Here is an 18,250-nt window from a genome sequence, read left to right as displayed (position 1 = left end):
CATTGCGGTTTCCCCACCCCGTGACGTCACCCTTTCGAGCCCTATTGTTGAACTCATTTTATAAAGAGCAGCCAAACACCAGGCTGAAGAGAGAGGAACAGCAGAGCTCCTCTGTGCAGCTGTAGCGCTGACACCTTTTCTTTTTTTTTTTTAGCAGCGCAATCCACATTTTGTTACAAGCTATTTGTTGTTAATAAAAGTTGTTAATGTTGGTAACATGTTTTGTTATTGTTTCAGTATTCTCATGTGGTGTTTGGTAGCTGTTCCCTTTCTGAACGACATGTTGGTGACTCCGTCTGAGCTGTACAACATCATTTTTAATTGGCCACTGTAATAGCGTAAAGCGTGGTAAAATGTGGAGGAGGTTTAACAGTATCTGTATTTGGATACCGCCCAACCCTAATCCTGACCCATGAGTCCAGTTTGTCCCTTCACTAATCCACACACTGTATCATCTAGCTTTACTCCCACCTTTAAAAACACATGCACACAAACACACGTGTGTGCATACATACAAACACAGTTTCCCTGTGTGACTAGGTGGAGTTTCCTCAGGAGTGAGAGCAGCTGAATGTACTGACCAACGCCCTCGCTCCCCCTGGCCCAGTCTCCTTCACTTCAGTAGGTGGGTGGGGTGGTCGTGTGTGAGTAAACTGTGTGTTTGGATTGTTGGGGGGGGGATTTACGCATGCCCATGACATCATGACTCTTTTCCTGAACGTAAATCCAGAAGTTACATTTCCTTTAAGAACAGTCCTTACCAACAATCACTGTGCAGCTGCATTGAACTTTATATTCCAATATGAATTTGGGGAAATGTGAATGTGAAAGACTTAGACTTGGACTGATGAGCTTTGAATGTAAATATATTTCACTGAAAAAAGTTCATACAAAAGCATTGTAGATACTGTCAGATACTGGATGTGAAGGCAACTCGGCTGTTAAACACTTCATACAATTTGCTTTCAATCCAGCCGATATCTTCCAAAGAAATAACACAGAACTAATGAGGAAACTTTGAAGAAAAGAAACTAACTTTACTCAAGAGCTGCTGAGACTTGTGGTCGACTGGACATGGAAAAAAGAACTGGCACAAAATGACACATTCATCATTTCTTCTGGGGAAAAACTAGACCATAAGAACAGTCTTTACTCTTGACATATCTGACCGCTACACTATAGGCTCTTAATGTCTCTCTGAGGGAAAAGTGCTGTTATGAAACCGTTTTATCAGTGCAGGTCAGGCCTGGAACCTGATATCATGTGTAAAAAGGCACAATCCCATAGGCCGGAACATACATATGAATACACATTACACTTTACAATAGCGACCAGAAGCAAAACACAACAGATACATGACATTCACAGAGACAGATCAATCATCGGCAGCTCCTCTGATAAAAGTAACACTTATTTTAAAGTAATTTTATAATTTTCCATCAACCCTACATATTCAGCCTCATGAGGTAATGGACACAAGAGCTCTCATTGGCCAGATTCCTGCTGACAAAAACCAGTTGGCCAATCAGAGTCTGGTTGAATGTCATTAAGTGTTTGGTTGCAATTTGTTTGAACACTGTAACCTGAACCATGACAATATGAAACCCAATGATCTCTAGACTACATATGAAAACAAGAGATGGTCTCTATTAATGCAGTTAGTGTGGCCTGGCTCTGGATAAGGCACAGAATGGATTTGTTTATTGAGCAATTAAAAAACATTTATTTTTTCCAGAGCTGCCACAATTAGTTGATGTCGATAGAACATTTTTGAAATCTTTTAAATATCTCTCTAGTGTCACTGGCCTTTGACACCTTGCCACAATCAGAGGTTAACGGTTCCATTATTCTTAGGAGAGTTCTTATGACAATGCACGATTCCAAACCTTTCACTATGGCAACCACCATTCACCAACTGCAATGACATCACACCCTGAGAATTCCAAGCAGCCAAAAGAAGTTGTATTAGAATCCACGGTTGTTTGTGACATCACAAAGGGAAAGGGCATTTCACTTGTCATGATGGCCAGTCAAACAATCAGCAGAGCTCCATTAACCCTGGGAGGCTGGAGCTGTCACCACAGAGGGACAGGCAGGCGGCTCAATGACTCTGTGTTCGATCACTGGTTTTGTGTTGCTGGCTGAGCTCAACACACGACAATAACCACACATGAAAGACCATGACACCAGCATGATGCGCTCACATTCAAGCATCACTATCAATGGACTTGGATGGATTTGCTGCTTCACTTAAAAAAATAATTTGATGGGTCAGGGCCTATTTGCATATTTACTTTGCAGTTCATCAGTTATGCCTTGGTAAAGTTAATGCAATCGAACCAAACAGAGCTGATCACACGCCTGTAAGATCATATCAACATTGACTATCATGTCAGATCTTCTCTATCTGGGTTTCAGCAGTGGAACCATCAGCCTAATCTAAAGCCGTTTTCCCACTAAAATTAGCGGGTCGACGCGGGTTTTTTAAACGCGGGTCGACCCGCTAACAATCGGCATTTGGCCCCTTTCCCATTGACCAAAATGAGCCGAGTCTGACCCCCCGCTGAGGGATCAGACAGAGCATAAACCAGTCGCCCCGCTCTCATCCGCGGTGCAAGAGACACACACAGTCATGCCACAGCCGCCCGCCGCGGAGTGTCCGTCCGCCGAGGCAGACTCTCTGGCTGGCTGACCTGGAGCACCAGGACCGCGGAGGACAGAGAGTCTGCTGCGGCCGGATGACGGACGTCCGCGGCACAACACGTCAGTTAAACAGACTGTCGCTTCTTTTCTTTTCTTTTTTTCTATCGTTTTTGGTCAGTGTTCTCTGATCTTTTGATCCCAGTCTCGGATGAGAGCAGAGCGGAGCAGAGCTTTGTTTTGGTACGTGATATGAGATGCGACCGGCGCGATGACGTAGCGTCACGTAACGTTCAGTGTCATCACGTAAATTAGCGGGTTGACGCGGGTCTGGCGTTCCCACTGCAAGCCGTTCGGAGCCGAGCCGATTAAAGGCGGTTTTAACCCGCGTCGCTTGCCGGCGCCTTTCCCACTGCCACCAAAAGCCGATTGTTAGCGGGTTTAAACGGGTTTTTTGGCCAGTGGGAAAGGGGTATTAGTGGGCAAATCAAACACTTAAAAGGATAAGGTACAAAAGTGGAAAAAGTACTACAACTTATTTCAGGGCTGCTGTCAAGTTGTTGTTCTACTCCTGATCATGTCTCACATTCCATATCAAGATGAAAAGTCACGAACAACGAACTCCCCTCAGAGAAGCCGTGTGTCTCTCTGTGAGGCCACAATGAGTCACCACCACGCTCAGCTCAAGGAATACATGCTCATTTACTGAGTTTTCACATCTACTGACCAGATTTGACGTCAAGTTTTCTTGTTTTGACTCTACATTACCAGTCCAATCAAGACTTGAAACTACTGTATCTGCTACGCACATTACAAATGTAATGTTTCAGTGTCATCTGACTGCGCAGATGTTGACAGCTGTTGCTCCAGTAAGACTCAGTGCTGATGATGACTGACCTTATCCAGGATGAACTTGTTCAGGTACGGCATGTATCCTTGGTTGGAAACAGGACCCTCATCGTCGTCTTTAAAGTGCTCCTCCAGCGCCACGGGGTCATGTGGGATCTTCATCACTGTACATAGGTTATGGGACAGTACCTGGAATGGATTGAAAAAACAACAACTCATATTTATGATTGTGGTGAACAGTGAGTGTCCAAATGGGACCCTTAGTCACCTATTTAATCAAAGCGGTCTGTGCTCACACCGAGTATGTTCCTGCTCACTGAGGTGGAACACTGACATTGTTAACACCTGTTTTTGGGCGTGTCTGTCACTGCAGCCATGATAAGCTTAATACATTTGCATAACTGGTAATTGTACATAATGCAGATGTCCAAAAACCTACATCATCCATAATGCAGCTCAGTGGGACCTTACCTGTACTGCACATAACCAAACCTGTTATATCCTGTCAGTCATATGTTCTTTAACAGTGCTCAGCTCACATTTTTCATGTATTTTATTAATTTATAATATATCTTGTTTTCATTTGAGCCAGCCTGATATTATCCTGGTATGACAAGCCCAGTTATAATACAGAAGGCTGAGGCCCTTCCCAGCTTTCTGTAGCTATTACAGTATAACTGGGCTAGGCATGTCAGGATAACATAAGGCTGGTTTAAAGGGATAGTTCAACATTTTGGCAAATTGGCCCATTGCCATAATCGCTATTTGTTTATTTTGTTTATTTTAATTGGATCCCCATTAGCGGCTGCACAGCAGCCACTAATCTTCCTGGGGTCCACCGTAAAATCACATAAAATGTGAAGAAAAGTAAAAATAGAAATACAAATAATAACAATAGAAAAAAGCTTACATTAATGATAATAACAACCATTGCAGCAATAATCAGAGATATAATAACAATAAAGTGAAATCAGGTAAGAATAAAATGAAAGAGAAATAATAATCTAATTCATCAACTTGAAGACAAAAAAAAAATAGAATAAAACAGTAACACCAATCTTAATCATCAACATCTGTGAGTATGTATGTGTATGTATTTATATGTGTACGCTTATGCCCATTCGTGTGTCTTTAACATGTGTCTACCTCTGGGCTGTTAGGTGACATTTCAATAGCCTCTTAAAGCCTAGTTTTGTTTTTTCTTTAGTAATGTGTTCTGGCAGTGCATTCCATGATGACATTGCTCGATACAACACTGTACTTTGCATAGCCTCTTTTTTAGCTTTAGGCAGTTGGTAACAACCTCTTGTGGCATGTCTGGTTTGATAAGCATGTGTGTCAGAGCTTAAGTCATAGCAGTAGGTTCATTACCTTTATTTGTCGGTGTAATCTATTTTTAGAACCGCCAAGCGCAGCCGTGAGCTGTTCAGAGCTACGCTACGGAGGCTAATGGGATTTCTTGGTTTCCATCATCAAACTCATCAAATACACAATCCAAAAACTCTAAAACGCTCTGGTGGACAAGTTGTGACCTGCACATTCACCACGCTATGAGATAATAACAGAATGTTATGAGACGGAGTTGTTTTCAAGGTAACAACAGTGTTGTGTATTTGATGAGTTTGATGAGGGAAACCAAGACATCCCATTAGCCTCCGTAGCGTAGCTCTGAGCAGCTCGCGGCTGCGCTTGGCGGTTCTAAAAATAGTTTACACCAACAAATAAAGGTAATGAACCTACTGCTATGACTATAGCGATTATGGCAATGGGCCAATTTGCCAAAATGTTGAACTATCCCTTTAAACATTTTATTAATCAAGGGGAGCTCCCTGTGGATGTCTAGTGTTTGTGCCCCTTTCTCTCCACTCAGCCTTATTTAACTGAAGTAGGTGAACTTCCTGCTGAGGTTAAAAATAATCTCAACATGCATGAGTAAAAGCTTTATTATTTATTTTAACTTTCCTGGTCAGCCTGTTTAGTAATATGATATTACACTAGATCTGAAGTGTGCTAAGCATGGTGAGATTATTTTCAACATCAACAGGAAACGCATTTCAGGTAAAATAAGCCTGACATTATCCTAGCATGACAAGCCCAGTGATAATACAGAAAAGCTGGGAGGGGTCTGTGCTCCCCAGCCGGATCTCTTAGATTACACATATAGCCTATGTAATTTCCTGTAGTGTTTTGCCAAGCAGCCGCATGGTGCTTCTTCATGTAGACGTGGGAAATTAATGTAGAAAGAGTGTGACGTTTATTTCCAGTAAGAAAAGAGGGAGTTGAAGCTGCACTGCATTCTGGATCTTTTCTCCCTAGATTTGCTTTGTTTTTTAACCAGTGAACATCATTAATGATGAATAATGTTTGAGCAATAGAAAAAAAAACCTTCCATATAAGTGTATTTTGTGGTTTTGTTGTCTTAGCCCTGAATGCTGACTCGGCCTGATCAACAGTAGGCTACTAAGTCACACCGCTATCCTCTCTGGAAGTCACTACAGACCTGACAGGCTGACATAATTATAGATAAATACTTCTCTTTTTATACAAACAGATGGTTAAATGCTTAATGACATCCAGGTTACACATTACTTTAGCATTAAAATAATAACAGACCAGCTCTGTAGGCAGGTTGTTCATATTTTCTTGGTTTCTGAAAACCTGTTTCCTAAATATCCAAAATATTTAGAGCACAAATTAATGATGGTCATCTATTTGAAACCTTAAGTTAAAATGAAGAATTTCTTCTAACATCACTTTCCTACATCAGCTCTTCCTGGTTTAGATGTATGTGCTTTATGTAGGCTAGCCTACTATTCATATTTGTTGTCAAACCATTAACAGTAAGTTCCCATTGACTTATATCCTTGTACAAACTATGCAGTAAATAGGTGTAATGGTTTAACTGCAGTGGTTTGTGTTTTCATGGCGACGTTTTTCCTTGTAATTAAATTTAGCTAGTTGCTTAAGTTTAAGCTCACAGAACTCATTAATGAGCTTCCATTAACAGGTGCGAGTCAAACCGAGGCGCACTTGACTTTCCCACCAACCTCAGAGGAACAAAGATGTTGAGGACTAGAGGTGACTGACAGGACAAGGACGGACAGACAGGACAGTCTCCATATCTGGGGCAGAAAAACCCCAGTGGAGTAAAGATACCATGTTTTTGTTTGTTTTTGTTTTGTTTTTTCTTTACCTTGAGCTGAGATTTGGAGACTTTCCCGCTCTTGTCCACGTCCAGCGCTGTAAACGCGTGCCATATTGACTTTAAAAGTTCGTCACGTAGAGCCATGGTGTTGAAGAGACACTTGTCCTCTCTCCTGTCGTGATTTGTCTTCTCTCTCTCCGCGTTGACTTGACTCGGACTCTTCCTCTGTCTGTCTGTCTGTCGCCCTCTCTCCCAACTGTCTCCGCAGGGCGCGCGGTGAGGAAAAGTCACATGCCCGCGCGCGGCGGCGGCGGCGCGTGTGGCGGATAGTGATGATGGCGCTGATCACAGAGCAGCAGCACCGCTCAGCGAGAGCAGCACACACACACCAGGCTGAGCTGCAGGACACACAGCTGCTGTGTGTGTGTGTGTGTGTGTGTGTGTGTGTGTGTGTGTGTGTGTGTGTGTGTGTGTGTGTGTGTGTGTGTGTGTGTGTATGGGGGCGTCACACTGGGTTACACACATAGCCTACACATTTTCAGAATCATAAAATAATATTTAAAGCACCAGTCATAGTAGTTAATGCAAAATCTACATAGCAGGTTGTAGTTTAGCTCAGTGGTTCCCAACCTTTTTCTTAAGGGACCCATATTTTTTACCATTGAAAACTTTGGTGACCCCCCACCCGATGTAAAATAAAATAAGGAACATCATAACTTCTTTTACATCAGTAATTTAATAACAGCATGGAACAAACTATCAGGAGAACCTGTGTATGATTACAACATATTTCTTCAGAACTTGTACTTTTAAAAACATAATTGTGTTTTTAAAAGTACAAGTTCTGAAGAATATATTGTAATTTTACACAGGTTTTTTCTCATTGTTCCATGCTGTTTTTCAAATTCATTGTGACTGATATTGCCCTGCTGTATTATGTATTTAATGTTTTAAAACTGTTGATATTCAATCATCTATTGATATAGGCCTATAATTTATTTGTTTATCTATTTAACGAATAAATGTTTAATGTGGCCCTTGAATTTAGTTGATTTTGTCACATATATGAATTAAATCCTTAGCCTACTCATTTATTCAACATTTTAATTACATTAAAATTATTAAACCCCTTAAAATCAAGAGGGCTTCACGACCCCCCCTGGATCTTTGGCGCCCCCCTTGGGGGGTCCCGCCCCCCAGGTTGGGAACCACTGGTTTAGCTATCTAATCCCCCAAATAAATGCATTTTAACTAGCTTTCAGTTCAGTAAATCTCGTCAGCTCTTGTCAACCAGCATGTTTTCCCCTATTCTGGGTTATAAACTGTTTTTTTGTTTTTTTTGTCTTGTGTGGAGCGGGGTAAGTTGCCCCCCTTAAGAACCATTTTCTCTGAAAATATAAATAATTTGAATGTCATGTAATGTACACAAGAAGTATGCCTAAATTACCACATTTAGAGGGTAATCAAATCACACCAGACTACAACTTTGTTATTATAAAACAAAATGTAAAATCTTGAAAGGGGGCATTTTCTTGTGGTTGTGGTGTTGATGGTGATGTTGTTGATGATGATGATGATGATGATGATGGTGGTGATGGTGATGGTGATGGTGATGGTGATGATGATGATGATGATGACGATGATGATACGATGATGATACGATGATGATACGATGATGAATGCCACTTATGCACTTTATGCCGTGCACTTTGAGGGTAGCCACTTTACATATTAAATGCACTTTATGAGGCAGCATAGAATGATTATGGGGATGATGATGAACTGTGTAGCTATTTTACTGTTGTGGAGTTCATTAGCTGATTAGAGTGTGACACCATTAGGTTACAATAGCAGGCTTTTTCACCATTATTCAAGAGTCTAAATTTTGGGTTTTCATTAAATGTAAGCCATAATGATTACATTACAACAAACAAATGCATTAAATATTTCCGTCTGTGTGTAATGAATCTATCTAATAAATACGTTTCATGATTTGAATTGAACTCCAGTAAGTTAACTTTTCCATGATATTCAAATTTATTGAGATGCACCGGACCCATCATGGCATAGTGAAGTTGGAGACATAGATCTAGGTTAATTTCTGTTTAAAATACCAAGAGTTCACATACATCTTAATAAGAAAGAGGGTGGCTATGCGTTGCAGTGAAGGCAGACTACGTGGTCTCTCTGCATACTCTCAGACAGCAGCATGTATTTATTAATATTAAGTGAAACCAGCAAAACTGCTCAGTGGTTGCACGTCTCCATCAACCACCACGTTTCAGGAAATATAGTAGAGGAAATAAGGTTTCAACACATCAACAGATGTAGATTCAACATATTTCTATTGCACCTATTCACATAAAATTTCGACAAGATATCGATATAAGTTTCAGACAGATGTCTCAACTCCTTAATTTTCCTGTACGCACCGTTGGGGCCATTGTCCATGATTGGATGAACATCACTCAACCAGGCATAGGAGCCCCTCACAAGATTTCTGACTGGGTAGTCAGAACATCAGTGGAAGAGAAGCCCCCTCGTGCAGAGCTCCAGAAAGACCTGGGGGCAGTGGGTACAGTGGTCACCAAGAAAACAATAGGTGATGCACTCCACCACCATGGTCTCCATTCATGATCAACCTGGAAGACTTCATTTCTGAGGAAAAGGCATGTTGAAGCACGTTTGAAGTTAATGTGCTCTGGTCAGACTAAATACAGATCAGGCATTTGGGCAACAATACAACACGCCACGTTAGGATAAGGAAAGGGTAAAATTTCAGATGTCAGATCTTTTTGATTATAACCAATTCAGAACATTTGCACTAAATTTTCAAAGATTCCATTCATAAATTCTGGGGAAATCTGTGTTTTATGAGGTCACATTAGTTTAGTGGGTTTATTTCGGTTGATTTTTAACTTGTAGAATCAAGTACACACACATAGATAAACAACAATATACGTATATGATTTAAACATAATTCAACAAAAAACTATAATTCTTTTTGTTCCCCTAAAGAAAAAATCTGAAACAAATGTACCTTGACCGAAAAGGTGCAGCTGTAGCTTCATCTTATTTTGACTATACCCATCTTACAACAGTTCTGTCAGCTCATTTTAGAAATTGAGAATGAACAAAACATACATATGGTAGGTAGTTTACAAGCATACTGGTGTTCATAATTCAGTTTGACATTAATTAATGTGATCTTTAAATACATTTTTGAATCTATTTAGTGTGTTACATATTCTCATCTCATTATTCCATAGATTTTATTAATATCGATATTCGTTTTACATTTGTTCCTGCCTTTGTTTTTGTGAACATACAAATCCCTTATGAATTCATATCAAACCCCTTATGAATTCATATCAAACCCCTTATGAATTCATATCAAACAACCTCTGGAAGCATATTATTTACTCTATACGTTATTTGAGCAGTCCACTAGACTAGATCACTGAATTTACGGTCTGTAAATTGATGAATAATTTGTTGATCATGATCATCACTGCTGATTATCATTAATGATTTTCAGCTCATCATTTCAACCCAAAGGATGTGAAACGTGTGAAGGGAAGTTCCTTCTACATCAAAAACAAACGATCACACTGAACAGAACAGAAAGTGTAGAAGGTGAGAATTTATTGAAAGAACGTATGTACATGTTACAACAGAATGGTTAGGTTACAAGAACAAAGATGATGAATGCTTTTCTAACAGAAGACAAGTCTCACGGAAATGAGAGGAGAAAAAAAGAACAAAGAAAAAACATGAGATTCCAAAGAACAGGACAATGATTGTTCTAATGCTACAGGCAGGGTTGGCAGCACCAATCAACAGGGAAAGAAATCACCATGGATCCATTCTACCCTCACACATAACTGGTTCGCTCACTGGTTTTGGAGACTTCAAACAAGATGGATGATTTTCCTCAAATGGCAAGAGGCAATTTCCATTCAAAGAATAAAGCACATTAAATGGGGGTGAACTCCTCTGCTACTTGAAAATAAAAGCCAATGACCTCTAGAACGATCCAACCTGAAACCGGCCTAACCCTGATACATAGAAAAACATCAATAGCAGCAGGTTTTCTTTCTTTCATTCTTTTTCCTTAAAAAATGTGGTAAGTTCCACATGTTGCCTCCAAAGTGCTCCATTTCAAACACACAAATCGTCAGTTTTCCAGACCCAGCATCAGGCGTTTGACAGGCAGTAAGGTGCACATGGTGACGACTAGTACATTCACACTGAAGAGTTTCACTGCAGCTTGGATTTGCTGCCCACAGGCTCCGGCTTCGTCAAAGGAAGTGCAAGGACAGAGACAGAGAAGGAGCCCGACGTCTATACTGAAGGAATGACAGAGTGTAAAAGGTACAGTAACTACCTCTGAGGAATGACTTCTTTTCCTACAAAGTACAACAGCAAAAGGGAAGAACTCTGTTGGCAACGTGAGTCTATGGAGATGAGTTCAAGTTCCTTGTGGCAACAGTCTAGCGCTTCAACTGGGCTGATGAGCCCAAGGCCACGACTGGCAGGATTCTCTTCAAAAAGAAAATCCCGAGACCGTTTCAACTGAACAGGTCTGAGTAAAGGTCCGTTAGCTAACTTCCTGTCGGGGTGCATCAAAGTCTCAGTATATGGTGAGGCTGACCGATCGATTCATCTTCTTTCCAATGAGTCTGGAGGTTCTGGGGTTGGACTGGACCGTGGAGCGGGTCAGTACCCTGTCGGTGGACAAAACCTTCTCCTCTGCTGCAGCCCGGGCCATCTGCGCCTTCTTCAGCTCCCTAAGAAGACAGAGACACACCATTTAGCATTTAAACAGACCAGAATTAGGACCACATATTTTCATGTCTGCGCTACAGCTGACACTAAACCATTTCCACTCGAGAATGATTTGTCAATTATTTTGCTGACAGATATTTTGCAACAGTTTAAACCTCTAAGATATCTAGTTTCCCATCATACACGACCCAACGCTGCTGTGTACTTACTTTTGTAGCAAAGCATTCTTGAACTTCTCAGCGTTGAGTTCAACTCGGAGCTGATCTGCACTCATTCTGGCAGCAGTGAGGAGCACCGGGTGTTTGATGAGGTCAGAGGTTGAAGGGCGTCTGGTTGGGTCGGGGTGAATCATCACCTGAAAGAAGAGGCAACATGTTAGTCAGCAAAGAGAAAGCAGCTCAACTCATGAAAACACAAGGGAAGTAGAAATCAAGGCTGGTGGATTTAAGTGCAACTTATCAGTAAGTCATGCAGTTATGAGCTGAAGTCAAGATTACTTTGTTATATTTTTCTACTGCTTATACTGATTGTCACTAGGGCTGTCAGAATGAATTTCGCTATTCAAATAGAATTCTAATTATTTTAAAAATGAGAAAATTTGAGGGGGAAACTGACGTTCGAACATATGACTAGTTCAGCGTAGCAAACATGTGGATAAAACAAACTGTTTTGTTGTTGTACATGACATAGAGCTGCAGCTTCAAATTTACAAGCAGAGTTTTTTTAAATTGTGCGTCAGCTGGGACGGTGCATCTATGTGTTCCCACACTATACACACCTTTTTCAATTTTCAACGCACCACTTGCGTGCCGATCCATGGAGAGAGATCGGACCACTATTTATAATATCTTGATTTCCCTTCTTGAAGTTTTATATTGAGTTGGTAAAAGTGTTGCTTAATGTTACATAATAGATTTGGTTGGAATGCCCTCTAGTGGATGCAGGACATAATAATAAGCAGGTGTAAGTGTATATAATGAGCTAAAATAAAAAGCATTCAAAGTTTGAATATTTAACATAAGAAGCATCAGAAATTCAAATCTGATTTGGAGGATAGATTGAATTGTTACCTTGAGGAGATTGAGAAACTCTGGGGAAAGCACTTGAGGGATTGCAGGCAACTTTCCCTGTCGTATCTCGTGCCATTTGTCTCCATTTGTTGGAAGAGGCTCCGCCCCCGAGGCGCTGATGACGGTCAAAGCCAGAGCAAAGATGTCCGCCTTCATCAAGTTACTGTAGTCCTAAAGATAAAACAAGGGAAGTTAGGGACCGTGTTTTTAAACTGTGCTGGTTCAAAATGACAAGCAGCTTTTGAGTAGGAATACAAACCTCTTGTAAAACTTCATTGGCCAGGTACCTGCTGTCTCCCTCCTCCACCTGCGGGTTGTTCATTCTCGTCACATGTCCCAGGTCACCTGAAGAGGAAGCACATCCAGAAAAGAATTTAGTTGCAAGGCCGACCACATCATGAGCATAAACACAAAACATCAGCCAAAATAAAATGGACAAAAAATTTAAGAAGATATTCAAATTATCAAATGCAGACTAGAGACAGCTTACCAATTTTGTAAACAGCACTTGTTGTCAGACCGTCGTCCTCATCACATTCGTCACAGTTTGCTACAGCTTTCCGTGAAATAAAGATGTTGCCTAGGAAAGACATTGACACATTTATTATTTCTGACCAGAAAACAAAAGACTTTCATATAAATTATAGATTAAAGTAGGAATAATATTGCCAACAATTATAATTAAAACCATTCGTCACAATATTGTTGCCCCCTCTATGCATCTTTGTTATTCCTTCCCAACACTATAACAACAACTCATATAAACCTTAAAGTATATTAATATAATTGACTAAGGATCTGCAGAAGAAAATTGATGGACAGATTCACAATTCATTAAACTGTTTATGGTTGCTTATGAATTTTTGAAGACAAACAGGAAATCCCAACTCAGTATAATGTAAAACATTACAGTACTTACTGGGCTTAATGTCCATGTGTACCAAAGATGTCGAGTGGATATACTTGAGTCCTCGTGTGACTTGTAGCAGCAGGTCTTTCAGCTCGAGCTCCGACAGGTAGCTCAGTCGCCTGTAGTTCTCTGCGATGACGTCGGACAGCGTGCCACCGTTGCAGTACTCGTTCTGGATGAGCATGTGGTCGTCCTCGGCCCAGGCCGAGTAGTACCGCACCACATGGGGATGCTGACCCAGCACGGCGTGGGCGTAGACCTCCCGCAGCGCGTTCTGCCTGTGGAGGAAGGACACAGACCAGTTTAATGAAGGCAACTCTGAGACTAGTTTTGCAGTTCAACTGGAATAAGTGCTTCCACTATACAAAGAACTAGCCTGGAAGGTCAAAATCAGGTTCTTCAGGACACCGTTAACAACTTTTGTCTCCAAAAACCATCCCAGCAACAAATGTTGGAGGAACTGTGATATGGTCGGCGACCATGCTAATATATTTTGGGACTGCAAAAAATACAAATATTTTGGAAAAAGGTTAAAGAAATCCTTCCCATGGACTGTTTCCTGACCACCTGTTTACCACAGAACAATGTTATACATGTTTTGTTGATGAATGCATAGTGATTACTATTAATTGGATGAAACCCTCCCATGATCGCTCAGTGGATACAGAAAGTAAGTAGATATATAACTGCCCAGTTACAGCTAAAAGTACCCGTTTTTATAAGACGGTGGACCCCAGTTATTGATGATCTTGCCTAAGACTATTATACCTCAAAATTAACTGCTGTTATTTTACTTGTTTTGTATTTGTTTATTGGTTTTATTTGTTGTTTTAAATATTCCTTTTTTGGAGTAACACAACTAGATAAGGTATACGTGCTCTACCTGTATACAGTGCTATCTCTGCGTGACAGATGAGACCCAATCAAGATGATTCTTTGTTTTGTTTTGTGATGTTAATTACCTGTTTATGCGCATTTAAGTCCCTCTGGTATTTCTGGTAAAACTGTTTGTACTGACTTGTCTGTCCCATCATACAAAAAGGCATTTGTCATCTACTTTAGATGCACTCTGTACTGACAGGGAAAGTTACATTAAAACATTTAAGTCTTAATTGCAAAACAACATTCGCCTCAAATGCTGGTAGTTTAAAGCATTAGATGCCATAAAGTTTATGATACAATTTTTTCACCTTTGGAGCATTTTTCTTGTTAAAACTTTACAACTTTGGACAACCAAGATATGAGTTTTGGAGATTGTTATTAATCCAACTTACTCATCTACAGATCCTGCCAGAGGTTTCTTCGACCTTTTGATGGCATAGATGCAGCCATCTAGTCTTTTCACACATTTGAAGACAGCACCGAACTCCCCACAGCCAATCTTTTCCAGCTCAAGGAACTCGGAGGCGTACCGGGACATCATGTTGCTCTCCATCATGGTGAGTCTCTGTTGGCAGAGGAAGAGTTTTAACAACACACTTATTATTAATGTTTGCATTCTTTATGAAATCTCTGTTTCCAACAGGTCTCCGTCAAATCAAATCATGAAAAATACTTTCCACTTTTTTCCCCCCAGGCAACATTTGCATAGTAACTGAAACCTCCTCAATGAACCAGTTTTAATTGACACATAAAATGACTTTGTTTCTACATGTTAATCTTAAACCTACACCAAATGTTGCACAATGTTCCCCATGGCTCTGTGTGGCATTTATAAAATACTTGTTTATTGTTTTTATCAACTGCTTCTTACAAAGAACACACAGAGTGAAGCTCATGGTATTTCCTAGCCAAGTCTTCTAAATTTAATAAACAGTTTTAATAATAAGCACCTAATGTTTTCTTTCTCTTTCTTTTCTCAGTTTTCAATTGTTAACTTATTAACATTAAGCATTATGGACACCTAATTGAACAAAAATAGTAATTTTGAGAAAAGGGAAACAGTGGTGGTATATATTCACTGTTTTCTGTCATCTCTAGGCTATATGGTAAATCAACTATAAAAAGTTTCAGATAATATTTCCTGCAATGTAACAAATGCCTACTGAAAAGAAAGCCAACCAACTATATTCCTGATGCATGTGAAAGTGTATCTTGTGATGAATGCTCATAATAAACTTCTAATACCTTGGATGGTGGGAGGACCTCCTCTTCTCCTTCACCGTCACTGGCCTCCATGTCCTCTCCACAAGAGCTGAAAGATCAAATACAATAGTGGGCAGCGGTTAGCATTCTGTACAGCAGGGGGCAGCACTTGAGCTTTACAAGCACATGGCAGAGTTCACCAGTAACCATGAGGTCTTGGTTCCCAGCCAAAAACCCCTGGCCTTAGTCAACGGCTTTAACGTATCTGGTTAATACAACAATGGGTTAGATGTGTGCACAAGCCGGCAGCTACAGCAGCTACAGGTGCTCTTCATGCATGTAATTAACTGTTTTCTCATTCCTGTTATAACAAAGATCTTCAGTTTTCATACACCAACTGTGCAGGGTGAAAAACAACACTAAAATACTGACTGCAGGAATTTTAGTAAAACGCTACAATCTGCTGGACTTCTGAGGTGCAGAAACTGCAACGGCACAAGCACTAAGTCATTTCTAGCAAAACAGTATCAAGTCTTTCAAAACATCTGAGACGTACTCATTCCAGTGTGCCCGCTTCCTGTTGTTCCTCTGCTGTGTGGCAGACTGGATGAGGAGGGAATCCGGGGTGAAGGGGTTAAAGTTGACCTGGGGTGTCTGCTGTTTCCTATTGCTGTCTGTCATCAATTTTCCTGAAGGCTCCACATTCTTGAACAGGGCAACTCTCCTGCTGGCGGACCCTGAGCCGGAGCCCCTGGCTTTGGACAGCAGACTCTGAAAGGGACAGATTTAGATGTGTTACTTTGAGAGCAACTGCAATGATGACAAATGCAAACTTTATCTAAAAATAAACTCTTGTAGGATATCTGAGTTTAAAAGGCAGCGCTATGTAATACAATGATCACTGAGACATGCCTGGACAGAAAATTCCAGGTTAACCGAGTCATCTTGCTGGCTGACTACAGTGAGAGCATTATGCAATAACTACAGTTGCACAGTAAGTGGGTCAATGGGTCGTTAACTGACACAGCAAAGTTATCCACAGAAATAAAAGGAGAAAAAAAAGAACATTTCTTTGCATATGCTCATATTCACATATTTTCTTTGCAAACCAAAACCTGACAAGATCCACATTGCAGGCGGATCAATGTTTCAATTATGGTGCAAACTTTTAAAGTTAACTTTGGAGGCACTCGGAATAAACTAAACCAAAGACAGTATGTGAATTTGAAATGTGTTTTACTGCAAGATCATACAAGCAGTTTATATGGCTGCTTATGCGATCAATAGGAACCTTGCAAAAAAAAAAGTAAATTCAGCCAATAAACTCGATTTTAAAATGTTTTTTTTTAGTATGTAACATGTATAAAATATGTATAAAACAGTGCAAACCTTTGGTGTGTGCGGTGTGTCGAAAAGCCGAAGTTTCCTGAAGGTTTTGTGCGGAGGTGTGTCGGGACAGTCCGGGATCGGGGAGCTGGATCCTTCCCCGTCGTCCTGCACGTAGGACCGCTCCGGGGAGGCAGCGAACAACCGAGAGCTTTTCCTCGGTGACGGTGAACAGTTGGCAAAGATCACGCTGCCCGGGGACAGGAGGTGAGACGGCGAAGCGAAGCCCTCCTCGTCGTCCCACAGCTCCACGTCGTCGTCCCCCCCGGACTGGTTCAGGGGGCTGCTGCTCCCGTCCAGACGCTTCTCGGCCGACTCCCGGCGCATCGGCATGGGCGAATCCATCTCCGTGAAGCCGGACTCTCCCCCGGTGCTGTTGTTCACGTCTTCAATGGGCTCATCCTCCCCGTCGCTGGACGTGAACTGTAATTTTTGACGAATCGGTCGACTTTTCGGGGAGGGGGATCCGTGCCGATGGCGAATGTAGCTCGACATTTTCAGGATTTAAACCCCGGCTACGTAACGTCGACGGGGGGAAAAAAATCACGCGGTTGTAGCCCCCCACTACTACTCGGCAGTGGCGTTTCAAGCTAAAAAATACACAACCTGGTCAATTTCTAACTACCTTAAAAGAAAGGTACTGACTATAACAGTGTCCAACAAGTATAAAAAGGCGTTCAATTTACCGTTAACATCCTACAAAGAGTCAACGTTAGCAAACATCTACACGCCCATCCAGCGCAGACAGAGCAATGGCCCCGGAGTTACCTTGTTTTCAACGTTGGAGAAAAGTCCGCTCAACTAAAAACAAAGAGCTCAACTACCCGGTCCAGTCGGGTATCGGTATCCGTCACTATCCTTTCGGTCGCTCACCGACACAGAAATGCGTCTATCCGCAATTAAACCAAACCAATGTTTACAAAAAAAGTTTGAATGAGTCAAGAACGGGGTCTCTTCCTATCACGCGCGTGGCAAAAGACTTCCCGCGACCGTTGGTCACGTGGGTTCCGACGGCCAATCAGGTCGCTCTTCGAATTTTTGAAAGATGGGCGTTCCAGAGAGCGTTCTGGGCGGAGCCATTCGATCGGTGGCACGGCAACAATCTGGCGCGAACCGAAGAGTCACACACAATCACCTTCCAGACAACGCGTCTATTGTCTCAAGTCGGTACCATCCAAGAAACAGCGACAGATGAAAAGACAGAAGTCAGAACTACAGTGAAGCCGTCTTCCGCCCAGTCTACAAGACAAATTACATCTCAAAGCAGTCTACAGTGGGTCAAATCTCAGACCATGGTTAAAACCACACTACGCACACACAGGTTCGCTCCATGCAGGTAGAATTATGAATGAAATGTCACAAATGGTCCGTTAATAT

At 41.3% G+C, this 18,250-nt stretch overlaps 2 protein-coding genes across 2 annotated transcripts in view; both read right to left on the bottom strand.

Moving 5' to 3' along the window:
- swap70b (switching B cell complex subunit SWAP70b) overlaps nt 1-6,856 on the bottom strand; it is a 31,613-nt gene extending 24,757 nt beyond the window's left edge. Inside the window, exons 1-2 of the mRNA XM_085778451.1 lie at nt 6,683-6,856; nt 3,538-3,678 (exon numbers count right to left, since the gene is read on the bottom strand). Of these exons, the coding sequence (XP_085634577.1) occupies nt 3,538-3,678; nt 6,683-6,778 (237 nt within the window). The 5' untranslated portion in view covers nt 6,779-6,856. The remainder of the gene's footprint in view (nt 1-3,537; nt 3,679-6,682) is intronic.
- Nucleotides 6,857-10,257: 3,401 nt separating this feature from the next.
- wee1 (WEE1 G2 checkpoint kinase) lies at nt 10,258-17,870 on the bottom strand. Its single transcript, XM_085778432.1, has 10 exons — nt 16,877-17,870; nt 16,044-16,258; nt 15,530-15,596; nt 14,677-14,849; nt 13,412-13,680; nt 12,983-13,072; nt 12,752-12,837; nt 12,493-12,663; nt 11,632-11,777; nt 10,258-11,424 (listed from the first exon to the last, which is right to left on the bottom strand). The coding sequence occupies exons 1-10, from the start codon at nt 17,366-17,368 to the stop codon at nt 11,268-11,270; spliced, it is 1,866 nt and encodes a 621-aa protein (XP_085634558.1). The 5' UTR covers nt 17,369-17,870; the 3' UTR covers nt 10,258-11,267.
- Between the last annotated feature and the right edge of the window lie 380 nt (nt 17,871-18,250).

Source organism: Trachurus japonicus, chromosome 6 (assembly GCF_045865225.1).
Source record: "Trachurus japonicus isolate A0001 chromosome 6, Traja_1.0".
NCBI lineage: Eukaryota > Metazoa > Chordata > Actinopteri > Carangiformes > Carangidae > Trachurus > Trachurus japonicus.
This window is presented reverse-complemented; position numbering and strand designations above follow the sequence as displayed.

Coding starts and splice junctions, on each gene's coding strand:
- wee1 (XM_085778432.1), bottom strand. CDS start 17,368: ATGTCGAGCTACATTCGCCATCGGCACGGATCCCCCTCCCCGAAAAGT. Junction 14,850..15,529: donor AGGTCCTCCCACCATCCAAG/GTATTAGAAGTT, acceptor CTCTGCCAACAG/AGACTCACCATGATGGAGAG. Junction 11,778..12,492: donor AGTTTCTCAATCTCCTCAAG/GTAACAATTCAA, acceptor CTCTTCTTTCAG/GTGATGATTCACCCCGACCC.